This window comes from Saccostrea echinata, unplaced genomic scaffold, assembly GCF_033153115.1.
Source record: "Saccostrea echinata isolate AGI-Se365-2 ecotype Australia unplaced genomic scaffold, CSIRO_AGI_Sech_v1 ptg000009l, whole genome shotgun sequence".
Classification (NCBI taxonomy): Eukaryota; Metazoa; Mollusca; class Bivalvia; order Ostreida; family Ostreidae; genus Saccostrea; species Saccostrea echinata.
This window is the reverse complement of record NW_026889758.1, coordinates 33,980,291-34,007,898: the sequence shown is the minus strand read 5'-3', so window position 1 is coordinate 34,007,898 and position 27,608 is coordinate 33,980,291. Positions and strand designations below refer to the sequence as shown.

Here is a 27,608-nt window from a genome sequence, read left to right as displayed (position 1 = left end):
AGTGACTAACCTGATATAATCTTGAACCTCTGTGGATGACTTGGCTGTTGTTGGGGGCTCAAGATCTGGAATATCATTAAAAATCAAATAAAGAAATTAAACTAAGCATGGCATTCTGTTTTGTATATGGCATAAAAACATCTTTCAACAAAGAATGTTACTTGTTTGGCAACTGGAAAGGTTTTTCCATAAAATCTTAACCCCTTTTTCCTACACATAATAGTATAGTTCAATTTTTAATTCTGGTAATGATGGCACATCTTACATCCTCTTACCGTGACCTCCATATGCCAAAACTGAAAACTATATAATAAAAAAAACTTCTGGACCAGGAAGAAAAGCTCTTTTGCAAGCAAAAATTAACCGGATTCTGAGGTCAAGGATCAGGAGTATATGTGAGTGATGACCTTTTGTTTATCTATCCACATAACAAATATCATAAGCCTTGACTCTGTGGTCAAAGTTCAAGGCCACATGGGGGTCATGATTGTAATGTGCCTATATGCCAAATATCTTAAGCCTTGTTTAAAAGATAAAGTAATGGCACAGCTAAGCCTCCTTGGTCAAATGAACTAGTAAATCCTACTCTGCAAAAAGTTAAGAAGCTGTAAAATGATATATACCTGCAGGCCAAAAATCGTTAGCCTAAGCTTAAGATAATAACAGTTATATCCTGGACACAACCGTGCGTTATACAATATGTCTTCCAATCAACATTCAAGTTATGCTAAATATACAAAGTTACATTTAACATTCCCCTTTTTGTAAACCTCCCTATTAAATTATATGCATTATACAGGTAAATATTAGGTCCACCTGAAATTGTCAACTTTTCCTTTGGGTGAATTTCCTACATTAAACCAAGTGTAGGAACATTAATGCAGTTTTTTTGCGGCCAGAATGTTGCTAGCTGTATAGATCCCTCCCAATTTTGTACATGTATGTCAAAAGAGTAAACACTGTACCTAATCTTCGACTCCGACAAATGCGTACATTCCTCATTGTTTGAGCTATCATGTGCTGAAAGAAAAAAGGAGATCTTTCTTAAATGTCAATAAATTAATTACTAAGTGTGACAGAAATGATCAGAAATCTTCTCAATACATATAAGTCTAAGAGAGTTAATTAGTTGATAAATTTTACAAGAATGGTTTCTAACCTGAAATATGCAACTTGTAGCTTTTCATATATAATATTCCTTGAAAGACTCTTGACTATTATACATTTATTGCCTGATCATGAGGGAAATACATGTATGAGGATTTATTCAGCCAAGAAAAATCATATTCCCTGTGGGCCTCGACAGAGGGGAATATGATATTTCTTGGCTAAATAAATCTTCATGTTTCCCTCATGATCAGGAAATAAATTGTTTATTATACCGAAACAAGCAAAAACTTTAAAAATAAACATAAACTTCCAAATTTGGAACTGCTCTTAAATTCACTTTCAATTTTAACGTAGTGTTTCTGAAACAATTTACAGTTTCATGGCCCTGTCACAGTATAATCTAGAACCAAGCAGATAACACATTGTATAGAATAATTATAATGAGGTATAGTAATTTTTTTATACCATTTTCTCAAAATTGACCAATCCATCAAAATAGGTTTTGTTGCCATCATGGGTAAATGTCAAATCTACAATGGAAAAATTGTGACTTACTAAGTTTTTTAAAGACTAACCATGATTAATTAATGACAAGTCAGTACTTAACTTAATTTCAGTCACATGATGATGATCGATGTCAAAAAGACAAAATGAATTATTTCTTGGAATGAAAAAGCACAAATCTGTACATGTTTTCTTTCAAAAGAATTTGTAACATTTTCACTAAAATGTGGAACCTTTCATTAGTAATGGCATAAATGGAATGATGGGTGGGGTAAGCTTGGAGACAGACAGTCTATATACTCGGTGATTTCGTGAGGGGTCCATCAATGTCTCAAAGTCGGCAAACATCTTCTTAAACTTCCCTGGCAGTTTCTGAAATGTACATAAACTTAGAAGATTCCAATAAAGAAATTATTATTCTTAGACATCATGAATTATCATGTAATTTGTCTACAACTCAAACAACTCTAAGTGAATAATTCACACTTTAACTGAGTGGCTGTAGGAAATAATTAAAAATTCTAGTGAATATAGCTCAAAAAATTGGCTCAACCTCAGACTAAACTGCAACAGAAATTATTTTGTGATTAAAAAGTTCTAGTATATTTGAAATATATGTAGTTAAAAGTCTAGAAAAAATCAAATGAGGGGAAAGCATGATATTTCGCATGATTTAATTTCCTATGGAAATTACTATAGAAAGGGGCATAACTCTTTAAATCCATCCAATATTTTCCTGAGAAAATTAGAAAACTTCTTCTTTTTCTAAGTAGCATAATCTGGTTTAAAATTTTGATATGATCTTATTTAATAGTTCATTTATTCTCATAGATGATATCAATATGAGATGGATGTTTAGATTTGTTTCGTAATTTTTGGAAATGTTAACTTTAAACATAATGGTCAGTGAATTCAGAGTTAGATGAAGAAAAAAAAAATCCTTTAGATTATGTTTTAGTTTTAGTAATTCAGTACTAAATGCAATGAAAAATAAATACATTAAGAGTTTATAGACAAAATTTGACCTATATTTCGATTTCAAAAAATGCCATTCTATAGAGTTTATTTACTTCCTCTATCTTCAGGTTAGAAAAATTGCACAAAATTCACAGCAATGATGAGTTATGCCCATTTTTCTTAGAAAATTGATGTACATCAAATTTTATTTGATTTTTTACCACATATTTCTATTTTTTTTTAAATCAATTTTTGTTTGATGTTAATCAATGGTGTAGAGTTAAATACAGTTACCTCCCATGTCTGTGACAGCCTGCTAACAGCAATGTTACTGAGTCCCATTACTATGGCAAAGAATGAGTGCAAGTTCTGGAACTCTTTGCAGCTGAAACAGAGAATCATACCCACATATATTAACATAATATATGTATCTATTTATTTTTTTAAATTTCAAACTAAAATTCTACTGTTTGAAAATTCTTTTTTAGATTAATTAAACCAAATTCTTTTAGAAACAAGCATTTTTTTTGCCATCAATTATTTTGTTTTTCATAAAGTTGTAAATAGCTGCATACATACTGTGCTGCAACCTTGATAAATTTGCGTAGAAGCTGGACTCGTTTTCCCACATTTTGAGCAAGAACCATTTCCGTTACAACCCAGTATTGTACTTCATTGAATCGACGTAAAAACAGATCTAAATTTGCTGTAATTTTGTTAAAGTTGGATCTTCCTAATACTTGATATATTAACTCATACTGAAAAAATACAAAAGAGTTTTGTTACAACCTAAAGAAAACTTATACATGTACTAAAACATAGGTAATCAAAGATTACAAAGATCACCTCAACAAATGTTGTCAAAAAGTAAGACTGAATTTCACACCAAATGAATGTTCTGGTAATATACAACAACTACACAAGTTTGGTCTAAGTAGGATCTACAGATACTTGAAAATGAAACTGCTCCAAAAAGTTTAACTGTAAACAACCCTGTAGATGTAGGCCAGATCCAGCTTCCAAAGCATATCTGATAGTGTGCATCCTTATAGTAACATGCATAACAATGCTTGTTCAGTCACAATGGGACAAAAAGTTACTTGAAAGGATCAGCTCAACCTGCTTCAATTAATGTAGGTCAGATCCAGCATATGAAGCTAGTCTGGTAGTAAAATTTAGGTTAAATCCAACATCCGAAGCAAATATAGTAGTGTGCATCATCCACAGTTACTTGGGAATGAACCTGCTGTAAAAACTTTGATCTGTTCACTCATCCAGAAAATGTAGGTCAGATCCAGCATCTGAAACAATTCTTGTAGTTTGCATCCCTAGATACATCCTCCAAGCAAGTTTGGTCTAATGTAGGTCAAGATATCCAGAATCCGAAAAACAGTCTGGTAGTGAGCATGCCTACATCTGTCATCCACGCAACTTTGATCCAAATAAGGCTTATAATTACTTTGGAATGTACCTGCTCCTAAAACTTTAATCTGGTCAATCATCCAGAAAATGTAGGTCAGATCAAGCATCTAAAGCATGCGTGATAGTGTGCATCCCTAGATGCATCATCCATGCAAGTTTGGTCCATGTAGGGCTTATAGCTACTGGGGAATGGAGTTGTTTCTAAAACTTTAACTGGGACACCGATGCTAATGATTGAGGTATAGCGCAAACACATTGAGGTGAGCCAAAAATAGAAAAGGCTTCAAAATCATCAAGCCATGTTTTAATCCATCATCATTACTACAAACTTTGTTTAAAGCAGTAGAGCTTTAAATTCATAAACTTGTAACAATGAAAAATGTATAATATGGCTGCTACCCATTCTCAGAAATTTGGTTTTTGCATAATAATTACAAATAGATTAAGTAACAATTTGCTAACAATTCGCATCTTAAACATTCTGAAGGGTGGTTTTTCTTTCATATTTGAAATATGGGGATTATCTAAGCTAGGCCACATAAACTTAATATTTAGATTTTCATCTTAACTTGCAGAAAAAGTGGGATTGTTGATGGATTTCATATTTCATTCTTTGAAATACACATATAATTCCTTTTCGATAAAAAAAAAAACTCAGATTTTTTTTAAATCAATGATGTCAATGTGCCTAAAAAATGTAGCTTTAATAACCATTTTAATTTTGGAATACTAATGTGCTCTTATGTTCTGATTTTTTTTTTTTTTTTTTGGTATCCTGATTACATTTCTCTATTTTAATATAATCTCTTTCCTTTTTTTAATTTCTGAACCGAAATAAAAAAAAAATGATGGAGTGGAACTCTTTGAGAGGCACAGGTGGGAAGGAGAAACTAAAAATTTGTTTTTGTAGTCTTATCTATTTTTCAAAAATTATTCTGTTTTCATAAATTAGAGACCCATAGGCCTCAACATTCACCTGGGTTACTTTGGCTCTCCTGCTCTTCAGATTTTATCCTTTTTTATTTCCATGAAAAATCTTAATTCCCTCAAAAATCTTGTGCAAAACTTGGAATCCCTTTCTCAGCATCACCCTTGTTTCAGGGGAAATGGCTTGATCAATATGAATCTTCACAATCCCCTATTGTGCCATGATTCAAACTACTTGAATATGCACTACCTGAGGATCCTTGTACCGGTATATTGATATCAATAATTATGGTCCTGCTGATCTTAAGAAGCAAAATGTTAATGATTTTTCCTTCTACATACTCAATGTAAAAATTTATCCCCTGCTATGCCCCTATTCAATGGCTGTGATTTGAACAAACTTGAATCTACAATACATATACGTCAAGAAGCTTTCCTATGTGTCATCTTTTCCGGCCCAGTGTTTCTTGAGAAGATTTTTAAATGAGGCATTCCTATGTTTGCCTGTTCTTGATTATCTCCCCTTGGAAGGGGGCCATAGCCTTTTAGCTGAACAAATCTGAATTCTCTTTACCCAAGACTATTTTGTGCCAAGTTTGATTGAAACTGGCCCACTGGTTTTGGAGAAGAAGATGAAACTAGAACTGTCCAAAAGGGACAAATACCCCCCGCTGGGTTTTTCAGAGGTGCCAAATCACTAATATTTTATGGATATAAGAGGTGTTCACAATTTTCTTATAAACATTTAGAGTGAAAAAATAATTGCTCATTATATTTTTTTAATGAATGAAACCAAGGAACAACCTAATAAAACATCAATACCAATACATTGTAATTACATTGTTTTTTTTTAATACATTGAAAAAATAAATTGCAGCTATCTGTCATCTTTTTGAGACATGACACTGCAAATTGATTGTTGAAAAAAAAAATCAATTAATTACAAAACCAAATTAATCTTGATAACTTTATATCAAATTCATTTTAAAAATAAAAGGCTGGTCATCCAGTAACTATGCACTATGACAGACAATAAATTACAATTAAGAGAATTAAAGAACAGAGATCTTTAAATTCCCAGGAGATATAGATAAGACCTGCTTGATCAGAGATGCCCTAACAACTTCCCACACTGAACTCATTAATTTATCTCTAACTGGATGCATGTCCACTCATTACTCCCAAGGGACAAATGGATTTACACTATCTGCTGTGTGATATAAAAATTGTTTTTAATACTTGATGATTTTTTGTTGTTGTTTTAATGAATAGTTTTAAGCTGTAGTTCACATTTTTGTACAGATGTTCCAGATTCAATGTCTCAAACCTTAGAAATAAACCCAAAATGACTAAGTCAATAAAAATGAAAAAAAAAAAACCCTGTAAAATGCAGAAAAATTATCAAACAATGTTGAAAATACCAGGTGCACATCTTCATATGGTAAATAATGAGTGTATACAAATTTTCATACAATTCTATGAAATAGACTTTGAGAAAAGGTCAGGACAAAACCACATAATAAATATGAAAAAACACTTGTAAAATGCAGAAAAATTATTCAATCATGATGAAAATACCAGGTGCACACCTTCATATGGTGAATAATAAGTGTACAAATTTTCAGACAAATCTATGCAATAGTTTCCGAGAAATGCTCTGGACAAAATCTCGTCTACAGACAGACGGACAGATGGACAGACAGACGGACATGGTGATTCCAATATACCCCCCCTAAACTTCGATTGCGGGGGGTATAATAATTTTAAAAGTTTACAACAACCCCCACAGACAATTTTTTGAACAGCCTTTATTTGTGTTTATTGAAGATACTTACTTCTTGTACACATATAAACAGTTGCCAATCATGTAATGTCATGTGATATGCTATTTCTTTTGTGCTGAGAAGTTCCAGGGTGTTGGCAGTCCCTATGGATGGTCCCTCCTGTTCAGGGTGGGGAGTCTGTAATCAGGGAAGATAACTCATCATCATCAATCAACAAAACTCTCATATCATTATAAATCAACAAGAATTGGATGGGAACATTGAAAATAATTTATATTCATAGCCTCTAACAACTTCAGAGTTGTTTATCCACAGAGGTTCCAAACTATAGTCGATTACTCAGTGCAGATTTTACAGTATAATTAATTATGGATACATATAAACTAAATATAAGCAAATATTTCTGGATTGAGCTTGGAGAGTTTCTCATGTTAATTTTTCTTGAAAGTATAAATAACTTTGAAATTACATTACTGAAAAATTAATTATGTTTCAGTATCTAAACATTCAGTATCTATCTGAGTCATGCTACTCACAAGAAACATGTTCCAGATTGTTTATGTTTAAAAGTATTGAACATAACTACATGTATCCAATAGTTTGCAAATGAACATTGATGTACTTACTAAAGCATCTAAGTGTTTCCTGGGGGAGATGAACAAGAGACCATTTAGACTCAGACCTGTTGTTACACAGAGGTCTTCTTCTTTATAGACAACCCTATCTACAAATATGCAACATAAAATAAACGTATGCACCTTTTGAATCTTTACTACAAGTTATGTATTACTTCTAATAAGGATTAATAAATGTAGTGGAATCATAATTATAGCTCACTCTCATGTTTCTGTCGTCTACTACTGATATGTTGATGTGAGTTGGAAATTCAAGCCTCTTTTTCCTAATGTATTTTAACCTCAATATCAGGAAATCCTTGATATCCCAGACTTTTATTTCAGCTCATTTCACTTAAACACCTTTCTTTATGCAGTTTAAGATAGACATTTAGTAATTTTTTACCTCCTGAGGATTTTATCTCACAAAGAACAAGATCATCTGAACCAAGTCCGAGTTTTTCCCGAGCATGCTCTATGAGTGTGTACACAGAGGAGTTCATTGGTAGACGTAGAGTGCTGTAAGTGTGGTCCGCACAATAAATCTTGACTATATCTACAAATACATACAATATATGTAAAAACCTGTGCAATTAACAATACCAGAAAAAGTGTTCTCAAACATGAACTTAGCAAGTTTGTTTTGCATTAACTCAGTTGTTTATAATTGGTATCTCTGTATCAACTTTACTAAACTGCATTGCTTAAAAATTTATAGAAATTGTTTATAATATATTTATCCTGTTTATCATATGGGATCTCATGCTATTGACATGATTTTAAAATATGCAACAGTAACTAACTTTCATCTGTGGCTTTGATTGGCTCTTTCTTGTTAATGCTGTCTATATATAATTCATTGGCCATCTTCTTTGTTAGCATTACACTAGGAGAAATTCTTCGCTTGCCTACTTCAGGCTTTTCTATATACTGATAACTGAAAAAATAAAATGAGACACCTGAAAGAAGTTACAATATTAATATTTTTAATCTCCTTTACTGAGAACGACGGAGTGAGGTAACAAATGGAAAACAGCTTTATGTACTGATACTGAGTAGAAGTTGCAACATGAGTTTTTTTAACCTCCTAATGATAAAGCAAAGCCAAAAATAACAAGTTACAAAAATGATTCCCAGACCATTACTCTGACGTACATTTTACAGATATCAAGCTGTCATAGGGACACTGTACTTACCCCTTCATACATGTCATCATGCTCTCCAATACTGTTAGTTCTGAAGCCAGGGAAGGAAAACAAGCACAGTCTTCATCCACATAACTGTGTAATTCCTACAAATGACCAACAGAAAAAAAATAAAGAGGAAGAAAACTCATATTTTCATTTTACATCAAAAAGTGTAATAATCAATATATACAATCATGAAGATAATTATATACTAAACTCTTAAAGGATTTAGATACAGGTATATGAAACCATATGAAAGATTATTAGGATATTTGGTTTTGTTTTCTGCTATGAATTCTATATGCTGTCTTACTCACTCCAGATCGACATAAAGGAATATTAAATATTAATTTAAGTAGGATAAACTATACAAATCTAATCTCTGTTATAAATGATTTCTGACTATTTCTTGAAGCCAATCAACACTGACAGATCTACAGCCAGAAGATTTACCTGTAGAAAAGCCTGGATCTGCTCTTCTTCATTAAAAATGTCCCTGGCCAGGTTGTGCCACTCATGTACAAATTGTATGACACTTCTTTTCTGGGTCACTCCATAGTCTCCAGCATCCTGTTCCTCCGTCTTTAGGGACTTGGCATCATAACTTATACACAGTGTAAGGGAAAACTCACTCATGGAGACTGTATACATGCATGTCATTTGTAAATATAGTGGGTGGTAAAACAAACATTTTAAACTCAACACACTAACATGTTATTTCTACATGTATATGCAAAATATAAAGCAAAGCATAGACTACGAGATTAAAGCTCACCTTGACAAATGTTATCCATCATAACTCACACCAAATAAATTTTCTAGCAATTTGCATCCCTAAATGCATCTTTTGTGCAACTTTGGTCAGCATATGGCCTATAGTTACTTGAGAATGAACCTGCTCCAGAAACTTAAATTTGTGAGAGGGCTTAAAACAAAATTGGGAGAGGGCTAAAATAGACCCTGTCTGCTGCCCAATTCCATTCACTTTTGTGAATAAAATATTGTTTTGAAAAAAAGATCTTTGAAATAATGCTTCAATTCAGTGTAAAGGAAAGCCACTCTCTGAATCTATACATCTACAAGTAGTTTGAATGTAATTGATAACTTTCCTATGAGAAACTGCAACCCAAGGTATACTGTATAACCTGGGTTGTGGCAGTTTACCACTTTATAAACTCCAAAGGGGTTATAAAAAAAAGCATAAACTGTTCCGACACAGGTTATACAAGTACCGTAAACCAACTATTATTTGTGACAACTTTTATTCATGACTTTTCAGTTTGAAATCTACCGGTATCCATGATGACTTATTTACGTGACTTAGGCTCATCTTGGGAAATATTCTAAATAAATCCACGACGAAATAAATAGTTTGCAGTGATAAATATTCACGAGTAGGGCAAGATCGCAATTTCATGGACATTTCTTGAACATGAATAAAAATCGGTTAAAAGTTTCACTTGGGTAGCTACTTACAGCATATCCACTATAATTCTTAACAGAGATATAAAAGGATACTATGAGAGCAATGCTGGACAGAGCTTTTCTGTTGGCATAAATATCACATGAGTTAAAAGAAAGTCCTCCAGGAAGCTGTCTGAAAATTCATTAACAATACACTTAACAGTCATCAGCATTCACAATCAACTACAGTAAAATTTAAGGGTCAGTTTGTAGCTTTGACCAATCATTATTGAGTCTGACCTGTGGTTTCCTCAGATTTTGTATTGTCTAGTCTGGTTTCCAGTAGGTGTTCCAGCATCTTCTCTGGAGTACCTGCCATAACTGAATACCTGAAATAAGCCATGACTAAGTTGAATTATTTCTCTTTGTATGATTCACACAGTAGTAATTTTATTGGAGTACAATGGACTAGAGCAATGGTCCTGTGTGCCAGAGGCCTTGGGTTCAAGTCTCATTTGAGACTGTTTTATACCTCTTCTACACAGAAAACCAAAAACAGCCTAGGTCAAGGAGGAATGTCCAAGGGCATTTTACACTACAAAGTGCAATCACCCTCTGACATTAGCCTTTTTAAAGTGTTTCTTACTTGTAGTGTGATTGCATAGTTCCATCTGCTGCTTGGGATTTTGTGGGAATCTTTTCAAGAACCAGGACATCTTGCCCATGTTCCTTTAATCTCACAGTGTTTGCTTCTACATCCTGAAAAAAAAAAATTTAAAATACAAACTTTTTATCCAAATGTCAACATTTTTCTATTTTCACTAATACTAGTGCCTGTATACAATACCATATATTAAGTGGAATTTTTTGCAAGATGCAAATTTAGCAATTTGTCCTTAAAAATAAGTATTTTAAGCAAGAAGTAATTTTAGCGATTTAATGACGCCTAGATAGACAATGGTAACCTCCAATGCAGTATGAATTGTTAGCGATAGTCAATTTTAGCGATCTCAATACCCTCACTAAAAATGCCAAAATTAAATCCTCGCTAAAATTTCTATTTATATGGTATCTGTTATCTTTTTAAATCTTAAATTCTCTCTGACTTCTATATACTAAAACTTAAATTATTACAATATTTGTTTCTGTTTGAATAAATCATTTTACCCTTAATATCCTGTTAAAATCCTCTTTATCAACTCTGAGAAAATGACAGTTGTCTTCTCTCAACACGATGGTGGCTGCCCTGTAAAGAGATGCTGGGGATAACAAATAGGGCAGATTCAAGGATAATTAAGTTAGTAAGGTACAGATTGAAAAAAATTACATGTACCTTTATTATACTCACTTTTACTGATTCATGGTTTATAAGATGTTTGCATTGATGCGATACAATTTTTGAAATAAATTTGAAACAGGTATTTATAAAACATGAGAGACAATGACAAAGCAGAAAAAGTACACTACCTAGGAGCATCATTTAGTAAAGCCAGCTTCCCAAAATCATCCCCTTCATGGAGGGTACAAACAGCACCCTACAAAATATATTGTCTTCCGTACAAACCTTCCTCTTTATGAACTTAAAAAGAATACAGATTACTAGTCTTATCATTGGATGAATAATTAATTAATACTTGGATGAGAAAATGTCTTTGATAAATTTGAATTTTGCAAATTTTTTTTTGCATTGATATCTTTTTAATTTGGCAAGAATTTAATAAAATTGCTGTCAGATAAAGAGTTACCTCTCTTTGAATAACAAGTTCTCTCTTTTTTAAATCAATACAGACCTTGCCATATATGACCACATTGACTGAGCCCTTCAAAATGATGTACCAAGATTTTCCTTCATCTCCCTGGTTAAACACTAAAAGTTCAAATGAGAAAATTATTCACAGCTGTAATGAGCATCAAATTGATTTTATTTTGTCAATCGATGTTATTACCTATAAATATTTTTACATACATATCAGATAAGAGAAATCAATAACCTGATGGAAATAAGAGTAAGAGAAAAAAGTTAAGGTTCATACACCCTCTGCTCACTCATATAAAATGTTGCTTTAACTCTTATGATTTTCTGAAAGAAATCTTTTTTTAAGTAAAATACAAACAATTATAGCAAAGCTTGCAAGGCAAAATTGGACAAAAAAGACATTTCAACAAATTCATAAAGGAATAATAGACATTTATGTCATTAAGAGTTATCCCTCTTATCAGAATATCGATGACCTTAAGGCAATCGTAGCATTCTAAGATCTTTGTGTTGCTAAAAATAATTTTTGGTCTCTTTTTTTGAAAACAAATAAATACCATTATTATACACATAAATCTCCATTGAAGCACTGGAAAACAAAAATAAATTAATGGCACAATCTGAATAATTTCAAAGTTTTCCTTTCATCCTTTTTTGTGGAAATTGGGAATACATACACACAGTGCCTGCCTTGGCATGAGACTCGAACACCAGTACACTAGCTAACTCCCGCTTGACACTTGTAGACAGATGAGACAAGGCCTTAATATGAAGTAACTCCTCATAGATAATCTCCAAATCATCCAAAGTCCTGTCATTGGGTCTAAAAAAAGACAGGAAATTAAACAGAATGGATTTGTACAAAATTAATTATTCATTGATTTCTGAGCCTCGAATACTATTTTGTATTTGAGAAAGAAATCATTTATTTTAGACCCAGTGTGTTCAAGTAAATGGTATTTTTATTCAGAAATATTTTGAATTTTTTGTGACTAAAGGGCTGCATAAAAAAACAAAAGTTATTTCATCCACATCGATGATGGAGTCTAATTAAGGTAACATACTCATTAATATCGCTGATCTAAAAGAGAAAAATCCAGGCGTAAAATTAATTTTCACTTAAATAAGCCAGCTAAGCATTAAATGTAATTCTTAATATAATGTACATGAACATGTTGAGCTTAGGAGGATATTCACCAAATGAATATATCTTGAACATACACAAGTAACTTTGACAAAAACTAGAAAGAAGGAGAGAGAGGGGGCACAAATAAAATTTTCATGGAATCTTAAAAATATCCAAGGGCCATTACGCTCAACTTGATCTGCAGCTTAGTCTCATCATAATAACTCAATGAGTTTCATATCAGTGCACTGATATATGATTTTCAAAGTTTGTATCTATGTTGTACCTTCAGATTGAGAGAATGGTGCATGGGGTAGAACTTGTATTACATCCAATATAATATAATGACTTATTACATTAACTCACAACATAAAAGAAGACTCATAAACAAAATTCCTAACAAAACAAAAACAAAAAAATTTAAATTCAATGTAAACATTTTTTTTTTACAATGAACTCTCCACACAAAACCTACATGGCTGTATTGCACATAATGACCGAGTTCAAAATTACCACATAATCACAGGACATTAACTACTGTCATAAACTAGGGATGCCTGTTAAACTTTAATGTACAAAACACAAAGTTGATACTTTAAAATAAGTGATATTTCATGTACCCAATGTATTAAAGAGACAAAGCGGGTTGTTATCATATATTTTGTGATATTTGTATCATAAATAAAGAAAAATTATAAAAATATGAGCAATTAAAGTTTTGATTTCAACTTTTACTAACAGTGTAAAAATTAATTGTTTAAAAACATGGAATCTGAGCATGCAAAGGTGAAGAATATGTTCAGATTATTTTTTGTGGATTCATAATCCTTGGTCTATACAAACATTCCACTTCTAGGGACTTGAAGCCATGGTGACTTATGTTTTCTACACATGCATATGATCAGAAAGGAGGTAAGCAATATTTTTGCAATGGGCCATACAATAGTTTGTTTGTTTTTTTTGTTTTTGTTTTTGCAGCTAAAGTAGATTATTTTCTTGGTTCTGAAACCTGCGATTTCATTAATCCTAAAACTTAAAAGAATTGAACAAAATTTGCATGATCAATGCAAAAATTCTATTCCCCCTTCCCACTAATTTTCTCATTTTTGCATCAATTTGTCTTTTTAAACACAATAATTATATGACCATAAGATAGGCCAAATTTATTTGACTGTGGGTTATGTATCTTTTCTTTAAAATTGCAACCATTATATCCTGTATAACACAACAAAGAATACTTATTGTTTAAATAAATATTGCAATATGCATAAAATGATATATGCCAAAATTCTAAATAAAATATATACACACACATTTATGTATGTACCAGAAATCTGTCACATGACAGCTGTATGCACAATATCACATATAATAGATTAAACCTCCCATCACCAGCAGAACATTACATGATATGATCTCATCCCTGTAGAGAGATCACTCAATAAATCAGTCATCATTAACCCTGTATGTAAGTTGTTATTCCTTTATACAACATATATATCTCTCTCTAATGAGATATTTAGCCCAATGGCATATTTATACACATATAAACAAGAGGCCTATGGGCTACATAGCTCATCTTCCACCACATCCTTCACCCTGGTGATGAGGGCTATTTATTTTAGCATTATTCTATGATTCATGAAAATTCCTTTCGTTCATAGGGGACTCACTTAAATTTGAGAATGGACCAGCACTCAAATCTTTAATTTGACCACTCAATATGAAAAATAGAGATCAGAAACTATCCACAGCAATATGGTAGCAGGAATCCTTGGATACCATGTAATTTATTTGAAGATAAGGCTTGTATATACTTGGGATTGGGAAAACAAATAATCCAGCCACTCATCCAAAGAATATTTAAGATGCAGCATCTGCATAAGAGTGGTACAAAGCACCCCTAGATGGATCGTTCTTGTATGATTCATCCAGATAGGGCTTAATTTTCCTTGGGGATGGACCCTCCAAATAACTTTGATATGTCCTTTCATTTAAGCACTTAATCTCTTAATGTTTGGCCCAAGAATTAAGGACTTACAGTTAACTTATAAAAAGACCTGCTCTAAAAGTCAGGAAGGTGAAATCAATACCAGGGGTTCATCATAGGATGAAAAATATGTATATATATATTGCCTATATTGAGTTTGCTGCTGCTAAGTGCTTCTTAATATTCTGAAATTCATAGTTCTTTATCATCATGATCATTTTCTTGTTAAATCAAGAAAACAAACTACAAACTTTTTTGCTGGACAAATAAAGAATAATTTACTGTGAGGTTGAAACTATTCTGCAACATCATCAATTGAATGAAAAAAGCCTAAGAAAATTGTACTGAATAACTTTAAAGATCAATGGCTTTTTCTTGCATAAAAACTGAGCTCCTTCCTTTGTTGTTTTGAAGTGTTTGAACTTGCAGTCTTCAAAACGAGCATCAAATAAGGCATCTTGCAATTAACCAGTTTTAAAGAATGGAAGTATATTCATGTAGGTGGGAAAATTGTACATAACAACAGATGAACATCTCTACAGTGTTCATTTAAACAACTCTACTCTTCTTTAATGATTTAAGAGAAAATTACATGAAACATGACTTTAAGAATCTGTCACTTGCACTGAGACATTTTTTTTGCCTTCATGTCAAAGACTACAATTTTTCTTCATTACCCTTCACCTTCTGTAATTCCATCTTTTCATTACATAACCCAGCACTCAAGCTACTCCATTTTTTTAGCCATTTAATTTGGTTAAGATCAGCTTAAAACTATAAAAGTATAACTTTTTTCTACCAATCAAATACACTTGTAGTACAATATTTTGGTGGATATATCTGATTTATTAATAAATATATGTACTATGTGGTAATTGCTTTCTTTAATTAAAAACCACAGACTATTGCTTGTCATATCATAGATTTCTATATCCATAGTTTGTCACAGTTGATGGATCTCAATGAGTCAATTGCTTCATCGTGTAAACAAGATGTGTAATATGTGCATTTTTAAAAGAAATTAAGTATTGTAAAACACTAAATTATTCTACTTCTTTGAATCTGCAAGATTTTCGGAATTAAAAAGACTAAATGAACCATGACAAACTTTAAGCCATCAAGAAATCAGACAAATTTCAATATACAAGAATATAAAAAATCTCATGAGCATAATTTCTTATTTTTGAATATTTTTAAGCTTATCTGAATATATCACTGACAAAAACATAATTTAAATGAACAAACTATCCTCAATTATTCTTTGTTCATAATCTAGAAAATTATGCTTAATATCTTGAAAAAGCAGAACATTAAGCTCATGTTCCCTCTATTAAAGGTTATGTCTGTTGTCCAGTCACTTGAGATAATCGGGGGAATTGGCATATCAATCTATCAATTAGCCATTAAATGAAGACCTTTTCATATCTGGTCCCCTGTCTGATAGACTTGAGAACCAGTCCATGTGTTCTCAGGAATCCAGGAGCCAGCAGTTTAAGTGCTTATTTCTTTGATGGACATAAAGGGACTAAAAAAATTAAACTTACCATTGTTTTAGAACTATTGTCTGGAAACTATGCTAGACTTCTTATCTACCCATTTTCATGTGTCTGAGTGGATCAGAACTCATGCATAGCATGAAAAGATTCTTTCCAGGTTTGACTTAAAATTTTACAATCCCAAAGGCTAGTTGTTGCAACCATTCCTTTCCTGTCTCTGGCTACTACCGTATATACTCACCCATAAGTCAGTCCACCTATAAGTCATCTTTTCTTGCCCAGTGGTTCTTGAGAGGAAGATTTAAAGATGCACCCAAATTTTCATGAATTCTTAATTATCTCCACTTGAAAGAGGGTGTAGCACTTACTGTGAACAAACTTAAATCCCCTTTTACCCAAGAATGCTTTGTGGCAAGTTTGGTTGAAATTGGCCTAGTGATTCTCGAGAAGAAGTTGAAATAGTGAAAACAACATTGACAACGACAAAGGACAAATTTTGATCAGAAAAGCTCACTTGAACCCTCGGCTCAGGTGAGCTAAAAATATGATTTAAAAATTGATAAACTCAACAATAGGTTGTATTTGCAAACAATGTCATTATAATGACCATAGAATTTGTGAAATGCTGATTTTAAATGAGATTGTAGAAAACACTATAACATCAACTCATTTGTCACTAGCCTGTGTCAGTTTAAAAATTGATTTTACACAGAACATGCTCCTGCTAACCAAATCAGCTGAGAGATATAAATATCATATGCAAGTGATACAACTACATAAATAGGGAAAGTTGACAATGTGGGAAAGCTGAAATCCTATAGTAGATCTGTAAAACTGATGAAAATTATTGGAATATAACATTAAATCTGCTAATTCTCTTTCTTATAATGTTCACTTCATGTTATTCAGAATAAGATCATTATATAGATAATTTTTTTTTTTTTTGCAGTATGATTATTTAGGTTCAAGTTAAGCTGTTGAACACTTTTTTTCCCTACATCATTTTGTTTTGTTATTTGCTTATTTTTTGATTGGCATAGCGTTCATTTTTTGTACAATTATATGACATATGTCTTATCAATTGTCATATGTAATGGTCATGGAAAACCGTATCTCAAAGTTTTAGTTTTTTATGAGACGAAAAGAAAGAATTTTAAAATTGATTTCAAATCTATCTAGTGATTATCATAAGGCTTTAATTTGCTTAATATTTTTTAATGTTAGCATGTGTTAATATGAAGGTATTTTTTTTATAACACTACAACACACAAACTGATTCTACAAGCTTAAAACTTTATCTTAAGTAATTAGATACTGATAATTTAGTATAGAAGTTATATCTCTGAGTTTTGCGTCAAATTTAACATAACCATTTTAAACAAAAAGTCAAAATATACAGTATCCGATAAGTTCAAAAATTAAGACTTTTTCTCATTCTTCCCTTTCATGGTAAAGTAGAGCAAAAGTTCTCTCTTATTTTCTTTTCCTTCCTTTTTTTGTTTTGATGCTACTTTAATGGCCAAATTGAGCTTTTTATTGAGAATTCACCAGCTCTTTATCTTTATAGAGGTTGATTTTCAGCACTATAATTAACTGCAGTGCTAAACACTACCCCACAGAATTAAACTTCCTTCCCCTGCGAGATGATCATGAATAATTCATGATTTTCCTTGAATTATTCATGAATTTTATTCATGAAATGTTCATGAAATGTTCATGAAGATCCTATGAACTTATTATTGGACATTTTCAAATCATGAATTTTTATTCATGAAAGAAAGTTGATGAATATTCATGAATATATTTTTTCATGAATAATTCATGAAGAGTCATATTCATGAAGATTCATCATTTTAAGAATTGTCCAATAATAAGTTCATTGCATCTTCATGAACTGTTCATGAATAATTTTTAAAATTTATTCAGGAATGTTCATGAATGAATAAAATTCATGAACTATTCATGAATATTCTTGCTTATTTGTATACAAAAATGCAATTGTACTATTCACTTTTATTCATGAAAATGCAAGAAGTCTAATCAAGCAAAAAACTGTAAAAGAAGATATTTTATAATACAGCATCTTGAAAGATTTCACAAAATTTCTGTTTGTTTTCCAACAATGGCAACAAAATGTCTTTAAATGTTTTTTTTTTTTAAAGTAAACAACTCTGATAAGTTGATATCCATAATTATATATACATGTATGTCTTATTTTACTCTTATTTAATATTTAAAGTGACAAACTAGAAAGAGTTGAAGTATCTTGAAACACTGTTTACAGACAGACATAAAGAACTGATATTAGCTGAATTTGAGCTCCCTCTTCTTTTAATAACAATTAAAAAAAACAGCATTCAAATGGCAACACATTTTCATAGAATTGAAGGCTTTACAATTGCCTTACCACTTACTTGCAACTTTTTGAATGTTTTGAATTTCTCGTGTACATGTAGTTTATTCCTGGTAAAATTATGAAAAATTTCAAACACGACTCTTTGTAGAATCCTAAACCTTACTTGGTCAAGAGGAGGGCGGGGTCCTTCCTCAGCATAATTCAAAGTTGTTTTTTTTCGCCAGAAATGGAACAGTTTTTAATTCCAGTGTAGGAGAAAAGTCTGTTTAGCAATAGGGCAACAGCTTTGAGGGCTTTCAAGCATTTTCGAGCAGAAATGGTCAATTCCAAGATTCTTCTTGGTTCTCCATTTGGAATTTCCAGAATTTCATCATTCGGATCCTTTGATCGAATATCATTCATATTTTCATTTCTTTCTTTTGTTTTTTCAAGAGCCCAGATTTTTTTGCAGAGTTTCTTATCTTCTGATCTCAACTCATCAACATTGCTTATGAACTGCTTCCCTTTTCCCTACAAGAACAAAGATTTTCTGAAAATGTCCATGAAGATTTCTGTTACATTTCTTAACTAATGAGAATCAACAAATCTTAAACTTTAACATTTTTACACTTGAACATGGTATTATAATGAAGTTTGCCAAGAACATTCACCTAAAAAAAATTCATCTATAAATATATAGTATACTCTTTATTTAGCTGAAAAGTGTAGTATTAAAAGCAACTTTTGGTGTGTAATGCTAAAAAGTTACATTTACCAAAACAGATTGACATAAAGTTGCAAACGAAACTGCAAAGGGGAAACTGCAAAGGGGATCATAAATTTACCTAGGACTACAGGTCATCCAATATTAAAACAATGATTCTTAAAAGTTTATCATGGCTTAAACACTATAACATAATTAAATATGAAAAGTACTAATTTGTCTTTGTCTAAAGATTCCCTGGACCTAAATTTATGGTTTAAATCTTCAGTGTCACTTTCTGAAGAAAGTGTCCTATTAAAACAGAATTAAAAGAAATTTTCAGGCAATTTATAACAAAAATAAGATTTTTTTTCCCTTTAAAAAAAAAAAAAGATATTAAAAAGGTAAGTGCAGAGAGATGCTGCAAACAGTTCAAAGGTTACTATTGTACATTAACCTGCTTGATTTACCTGTAGTATTTAGTGATGTGGCAGGTGGTGACTGCCTTTCTGTTGCTGAATCAGATGATGAAGCTGGTGCTTTTTTTAAGGAGCAAATTTGTTTGCCTTGAAAATATTTGCTCGAACAGGATGCTATTTAGAAAAAAAAATATTTCATTTTCAATGATAGACTATTTGTGTCTGTGTAATCATTTTAATTTGTGAAAGTATAATTATTCTAATAGATTAACTTAAGAGAGCTGAACTGTTTGGCTTACACTTTAAAAGAAACTTTTCATACGTACTGATGCATCCTGAAATGTATGGTTAAGTTCTCCAGTTCCTTCTTTTATTTTCTCAAGATGTTTCTTGTCATCTAGAAATTTACAATAAAACAATTATATGACTTTTAACTTAGAATTTTCATTTTACACAACTCTTATTAGCATCCAGTCTTGGGTCAAAACACTTTGTATGTGCCTTATCTAATCAATTAAAGCACCATTAGATTACAAGTGTAAAAGTGGTCAGGAACCCCCCCCCCCACCCCCACCCCCCTTTCAAAAAAAAATCATACTCTAAATTTAAAAAGTTTGAATTCTTATTGTAAATTTACCAAAATTAGGTTTTATCCCCTTCCCTGCCATTAGCTAAAGATACAGAAAAAAACATTTTTTTCTTGCAAGTTTTATTAATTTTAGTTTTATGCATCATAAGCAGATCTAGAAGGGGTAGCAGTTCTTCCATAGAGCAGTCTGAGAGGAAGTTTGCTTATTTCCCTTGGCTGTCATGTTGTAGGTCAATAGGCCTATGAATTTTTTGATAAACTAGCTTATCTATAATTAATGTATGTTACTTTGGTTGGATCCCCACTCAAAGCAAAGTTTGGCAAAGTCTTCATTTAAAAAAGGCATAATAATTTAACAAATAGAGTAACATCTACCGACAGATATCTGATTAAATGATTAAATCAGTGATTGCCTACCGTTTTTTGTAACTCACCACTAATCTCTGAAGTTATGGCTGCAAAGTAGATTTATCCTCTGAATATATATATTCTTCCTTCTTTGTATTCTGATATTTCCTTAAGAGGCTGACAAAGAATGACTACGCTAATTATAATACTTTAACATCGATCCTCCTACTCTATCATTCACATTTCCAACGTCTTGCGCGTTTCAAGTTTGCGCCTTTCGTCTTGACCAATGGAAACTTGGGTTCTTAAAAATGTAAGGCAGAGCTAGGATATAGTTTCGAATTCCCAATATTTTTATTTTAAAAAAATAACAAAGACTATCTGAATATTTTTTCACTGGAATTAAATTTTAAAAATGAATATAATTTTTATCAATTAATGAAATCAAAGAAAATTTTTACGTCATCAATGAGCGTCTTCGTTTCGTATTATCATAACAAATATGGCGGACGAGGGAACGGGAGGACAACAACTATGAAGACGTATGGGAGAATAGACGAAAAAAATACGAATGTGGATCATGTCATAGATACTGCACAACCATGCAATCTGTGTTGTATCATTTAGACACGATGCATGGAAAAAGTATGACTTTTTAACTACATCAATATTTTTGTATGGGGATAAAGCGTTTAACGTTCCGACCCACGAATAGTACGGTACAGTACGGATAAGACATATAATTTTTTAGTTGTAAATAAATATATGACGTGTTTTAACGAAGATTACGAAGTTTTTTCTTAATTGTTTCAGTTTCTCACAACTTGCTTTAATTTTGACATTAGAGAAAATTCGGTCCAACAAAGTACGTTGCGTCGTGAAAAATAAGATTATTTAAAGCACATTTTCAATGTAACTGGTTAATTAAAATAATAAAGGAACATAGGTAATTTAATAAAAAAAAAATTGCTGGCTATCATGATGCAGTGTTTGTTTAATTATAATCAAAACACGAAATGTATACAGATTTCATGATTTATATTTTTTAGATAGTAGATAAATGAAAAATTATCAGGTCCAGTACAAAGTCTATTAACTAATAGCTACGTAGGTATTTAAACCTACCCAAAGTAGCTATTTCTACCTACTTTTTGCATTACTGGCATTTTGTGGGCAAACGGCTGAATGGCGCAACATGGTGAGTACCAAATTTCTAAATGCAGTCACACTGATGATGAATACAACAAAATTTTGGCCACAAATTGATTACGTCGTAAATTAACAATTTTGCATCAATTACTATTAATAGCTACGTAGGTAGAAATAGTCTTTGGACTGGACCTGATTATACCATGGGCTTGTTCAACACTGCATTTGCATGCAAAAGTTGTATTATGGGAGTTATGAGTGTTTTCTGGCAATCGCTTGTGTCAATTAAGTCTTCATGAAAATTCATGAACATTCATTACCTTGAACTAAACGTTTTTTTCTGTTTTTAAACTGAAAATTACCTATATTCATATATATTCATCATTTGTTCATGAACTACATTTTATGAATATATTCATGAATAAAATTCATGAACCATCTTTATGAACCAGTCATGAACCAGTCATGAATACATCATGAATTTTCATGAACGATTCATCAAAGTTCCTGAAATTATGAATTTCATCTCGCAGGGGTCAAGTTCCCGTGAGAGATGATGCTTTATGTGGCATTTATGTCATTAAGGCAGAAAAAGGAGAGAGAAAGAAAAGAAAAAGATAACCTTTTTTTAATTCACAATATTTTTATTCTATTTGAAAAAAACTATATTTCATGATTTAGATGAACCATTATCAGAGGATTGGACAATTTCTATGCATGTTGTAACCTTCATCATCCAATTATCTATGTACTAGCTCAGGTGAAAAGTCAGTCATTGAAATGAAGGATCTCGATCTTCTAGATTTTATGCTTTAATTAAGAAGGATATACAGGTGACTCTCGATGGCTCGAACTCCGATCTCTCAAAGTTCTCGATCTCTCGAAGTGAACCTCCGGTCCCGTTTTTTTTCCTCTATATAACTAAGCAAATTTACTCCCAATCTCTCGAACTCCCCATCTCTCGAAGTTCTCTATCTCTCGAACCAAGATCTGGGTCCCTTTACACACATTTCATTGTTTTTTACCCTCTATCTCTCGAAGTTTTGATTGTGCATGTATACATGTCAATCAAGCGTAAAAATAATGCAGCTTGGACTTACCTGGATAACAGTGAACGCCTGGTGCTGGAATGGACGTGTTAATTGGGTGTTAACATAGGTCACACTACACCTGTGAATCGTCCGAGCGTTGATATAATTAATTTGGTAACTGTTAAATTATGAACAAATCGCTTCACAACTTATTTTGACTGGACGGGACGATAATTTTGAGGAAATAATTTAGGGACGTGTCAGTAATTTTTCCATAGATTATGAACTTTAATATTATTAGAGTCTACACAATCCCAGTTTGGCAAACATTGCACAAGAAATCCTATCAGAAGAACTGAATACCGATTACAAACAATCTTGTGAAGGACCGATAAAGCCCAAGGGAGAGCCAATTAGACAATTGCTATTCAGGTTTCATGTAATCATGAAATGAGAACAAATAAATATTGAAACTTAAAATAATCATTTTATTTATTCAAAATACGATCATTATTTTTGAAATCAAGTGAATTACCTGTAAAATATGAAAGAAAACGTGTAATGACATTATCAACATATATTTCGGGGGAATCCAGTATGTATAATAGTAGAGCAATGATGATCGGAACTGAAAATTCTGGATTTTATTCATATTCTATCTCTCGAACCCCCCGATCTCTCGAACTTTTCTTACGGTCCCTTGAACTTCGAGAGATCGAGAGTCACCTGTAGATGAATTTTTTGCCTTATTTAGCTGCATGCGTGGAATAATTTGACTCAAGTTTTGAAAAATGTAAGGTCAAGGATACCTCAGACTAAGGAAAATGGCTTAAACTTGCAAAACAACCCATTTGTAAACATGAAAACTCTAGCTTAAATAGCCTAATTGCATTTAGGATAGAAAATATGTATATATGTTGTGTACTTCAGTATCTAAATGCATACATGTTACTGAGATTCATGTAGGCAGATTCAGACAGGAAGCTCAACTCTTGAATGGCATTGACCCTATATATTTTTCTTGAGGGCCACATAAAGATTTTTACTATTTAAATATAATGATGGCAACAGAGATTGATAGGTGGTACTGCAGGGTACAATAAGAGGAAAACAGATGAAAAACTAGCATATTGAACCTTTACATAAATAACAAAAAATTACATTATCTCTTGTAAACAAAAAAGAAAAGACAGGCAAAGATTAAAATCAATTGATTACACATTCATAACTTCACAGGTTAATTATGGTATTTCACTCAATGTACCCATTCCTTTACAATAGATATTAGCTCTGCTTGGATTCCACCATATTCAAACCCTTAATAGTCCTTTTTTGTGAACTAATGATTTCACCTTTAATTCCAAATGACTTTTTCATGTATTCCAAATTAATAAGGATAATTATTCTGGCTGACCATTTCCTCATCAGTCAATAATTCAACTGAATATTAATAAAGACCTTTTCATAGATGTTATTAACATTCAGAGTAATTGAACAGTATTGAACAATTTGTAATGCCATGCCCGTTGGTTTCCGACGATGTGCCCTTGCAAATATACCATCATTCCAATAAGTTGATTTGATGATTAGATGTGCAATATAAGAATTCAAGAATTTACAATAACCTTTGACAATCCTAGTAAATAATTAATTTTGTTTGTATTTGTGAATATATATAATGCTCCCAATTAGTTTATGAAGAAGACAGAATTGAGACTATTTTAACAAATGCAAAAAGGCTTGTTTATATTTTATTTATCTATTTTTTATTTATTTATTTATTTTTTTGGCTTATTTATCGCAGACAAGAGTTGATTATTTGTCCAATGGATGCCACTTAAACTGACCGAAATTAAGCTAATAATTCTAATAATCTGATTTTTCATCATCAAACCATTTTCTATAAATGCTTATAAATAGAAATTAAACATTTGACCAATTTTATGCAGATCTACAGACTCTACTTACTTTTTAAGAAGTAACATACATAATATGTCATCTTCATTTATTTGTGCAAGTGTCAGGGTAGAAAAGCTGCAACTAATAGTTGAACGAATCAGATGCTCCATTTCCAGCTGATCTGTGAAATGTCACCTTTTAGACCTGATTAAATCCAACATAAATTCTTAATATACAGTAAAATCCAGTGGTCACCTTTTCTTTGAGGGAATTCACCAGTTATTAGAATTTGGCTTTATATCATAGACACTATTAAATCCAGTAAGTGATATTCCTTTGATAAATCACACGTGTAGATAAATACATGTACAACTAAAGTAAACAAACATAATTAAAAATCCACAGGTTGAAATAAACTTTCCCTTTTTATACTTGTCTCCATGTAATATGCTAGTTTGTTTTTCAGTTCTGGACTATTTATCACACAGTGACACTTGTTATGGCATTTTGCATCAAATGCTTTAACATGTATGGTATGGAGCAATTGGTCTTTATAAAGGGCTTCCTGTACAAGACATCCCATATCATATCGTGCACAATCTTCCCCCCTCTTTTTTATCAATCAATTTTGAACAATACCATTATGAGGAGAGAAGAAGATAACTTTTTTTACAATGCAAAAAAAAGTCAATGATTGTGTAAAATTGGGGTCACACGTATTATGCACTAGGGAGTTTTTAATAAAACCAGTCAAATATCCGATTGCCTAAGGAAACCTAAGTCAGTTCACCTGTGACACAGTTTTTTTCCTAATATATGACTAAACATAAATAAATCACTTAAAGGAAAATGAATATCTGCAACATCTGTATTAAATAAAACAAAACATGACAAGTTTCCTCATCAACAAGTATCAAGCACAGCTATGAATTTCTGTCTATCATTAAAAACCATGGTAAATGGCACATTGTCCAACCATTTATAGCCATCTATTCAAGCTTTTGACAGAACAAATTTCCATCATCATTATATACATGTATCCATCCCAGTCATTTTAATATTGATTAAGCAAGCACATGTATCAATGAACTGGGGGCATTATCAGATTTAGGATATAAATTTTGGACTGTTATGAAAACGAAGTGAAATGAGTATTAAATCTCGGTGAATGATGATTGTACTTCTTCAAACATAAACCTATATATCTTAGTCATCTGAGAACTAGGAAAAATTTCAGGTCTTTGTATGTACATCAAGATGTTACCAACTTGAACCATCATTTTTTGGTTTATGTGATGAGTTAAAAAGATAAACTGTGCCTAACAAAAGAATTCTGCTGTGATTTCTAAACATTTATAAGCCACCTCTCTTCAAAATTAATCAAAACAGGCTACCTGAATTATCTATTTACTGATCTTTAACATTTTTCAACACAAAAAAGGCATCATTTAAAATATTCTATTCACTGAAAAAATGGATTGTGACTGTCCCAGTCAAACATGACAGAGGACAAACAATCCATGTATATAGTTATATCTAAACTAATGTTTGTAAAATTCTTCTATATAATTTGTATAAAATATTTCCTTTAATCAAACATCAAACACAATAATTTTTTCTATGATGATATGAGATAGTTTTTGGAAGCAAAATTTAAAACCCAGTGGACCCCGTTTTACAAAAGAACTTATGACTAGGCCAAAATGTAATTTTGCAAATACAGTCAAACCTCATCTCAAACTCAATGGGGCCAAGAAAAAACTTTGAGATGTCTAAGGATTTGAGATATCCAGTGTAAAATACTTAACGAATAAGAGGTTTGGACTTCCAAATCACTTTTGACATATCCAATGGTATTTGAGATGTCTGTGTTTGAGATACCGAAGTTCAACTGTAACTTTCTTTTTTACATTAATTTGAAAATGGTTCAAACCTTTTTAAAAATAAGTTAGAAAGATATTTCTATGCAAACAATTTTTAATAGAAACATCAATTTTACAATTAACTAAAGTTTTTGGTCTTAGTCAAGTTCTTTTGAAAAATTAGGCCCCTGACTCAAAGATTGGGTCAAAAGAGTTAAAAATCAATATTCACTTTTATCCAATGCAATATTTAAAATCAGTTTTTCAATAACGTAGCAGGCCGACATCACAACAGATTTGTGGCACTTGTAACCACTCGTGATCTGTATAAAATTTATTTACTGATCGATGTTTACCTGGAGTCAATCCTTTTGCTTTATATTGACATTTTATGACATCAGGATTAAACTCTGGTCTCTTGATTTTACCCTACAGGAAAATACTTTGGTGACTGTAAACAAAAATCGTTTCTGATCTTTCTCAGTAGAACAGAATGCATGTTTAGTGATTTAGGACAACCTGAATGATTAAAGCATATTAAATAGTTTTGAAAATATATCCAAACACAATTTTAAAGAATAGATTGTGTAATTTTAAAAATACACAGTATTATTTAAGTTTTAAGGTCATACAATCAAATCTCACAACATTTTTGTATAGGGTGGCAAAAATCCAAGTATCTTTGCATTTCAATTTAATTTCACTGTATAAATATTTTCAATTATTAGAAAAATAGCATTTAAGGTTTTCTCCTTCTCAGGGAGTGTATAAACAAATATATGCTGATCTCTATTCAATCTTTCAACTGGCATGTTTATATTCAATATCATAAGTAGAAATTCTTGTATTTTCGTGAATCAAATATCAAAACATTATAAACTGTACACAGAAGAAAAAATAAAAGATAAATTTTGCCCAAAATTGGAAGTACATTTGTACACAGGTTTTATAGTATTCACAAAATGAACTATACACAAAACCAAGATATCTAATGTT

General features: G+C 31.7%; 1 protein-coding gene across 1 annotated transcript in view; it reads right to left on the bottom strand.

Moving 5' to 3' along the window:
- The window catches only part of LOC133182246 (rap guanine nucleotide exchange factor 4-like), a 65,823-nt gene that overhangs the window by 500 nt on the left and 37,715 nt on the right, over window positions 1–27,608 (bottom strand). The window contains exons 9-27 of the mRNA XM_061317010.1: window positions 12,343–12,488; window positions 11,700–11,776; window positions 11,377–11,444; window positions 11,077–11,155; window positions 10,556–10,668; window positions 10,210–10,298; window positions 10,024–10,102; window positions 8,959–9,109; window positions 8,515–8,609; window positions 8,122–8,255; window positions 7,725–7,874; window positions 7,331–7,428; window positions 6,756–6,881; window positions 3,151–3,329; window positions 2,866–2,956; window positions 1,848–1,986; window positions 1,576–1,640; window positions 966–1,020; window positions 11–65 (exon numbers count right to left, since the gene is read on the bottom strand). Of these exons, the coding sequence (XP_061172994.1) occupies window positions 11–65; window positions 966–1,020; window positions 1,576–1,640; window positions 1,848–1,986; window positions 2,866–2,956; window positions 3,151–3,329; window positions 6,756–6,881; window positions 7,331–7,428; window positions 7,725–7,874; window positions 8,122–8,255; window positions 8,515–8,609; window positions 8,959–9,109; window positions 10,024–10,102; window positions 10,210–10,298; window positions 10,556–10,668; window positions 11,077–11,155; window positions 11,377–11,444; window positions 11,700–11,776; window positions 12,343–12,488 (1,989 nt within the window). The remainder of the gene's footprint in view (window positions 1–10; window positions 66–965; window positions 1,021–1,575; window positions 1,641–1,847; window positions 1,987–2,865; window positions 2,957–3,150; window positions 3,330–6,755; window positions 6,882–7,330; window positions 7,429–7,724; window positions 7,875–8,121; window positions 8,256–8,514; window positions 8,610–8,958; window positions 9,110–10,023; window positions 10,103–10,209; window positions 10,299–10,555; window positions 10,669–11,076; window positions 11,156–11,376; window positions 11,445–11,699; window positions 11,777–12,342; window positions 12,489–27,608) is intronic.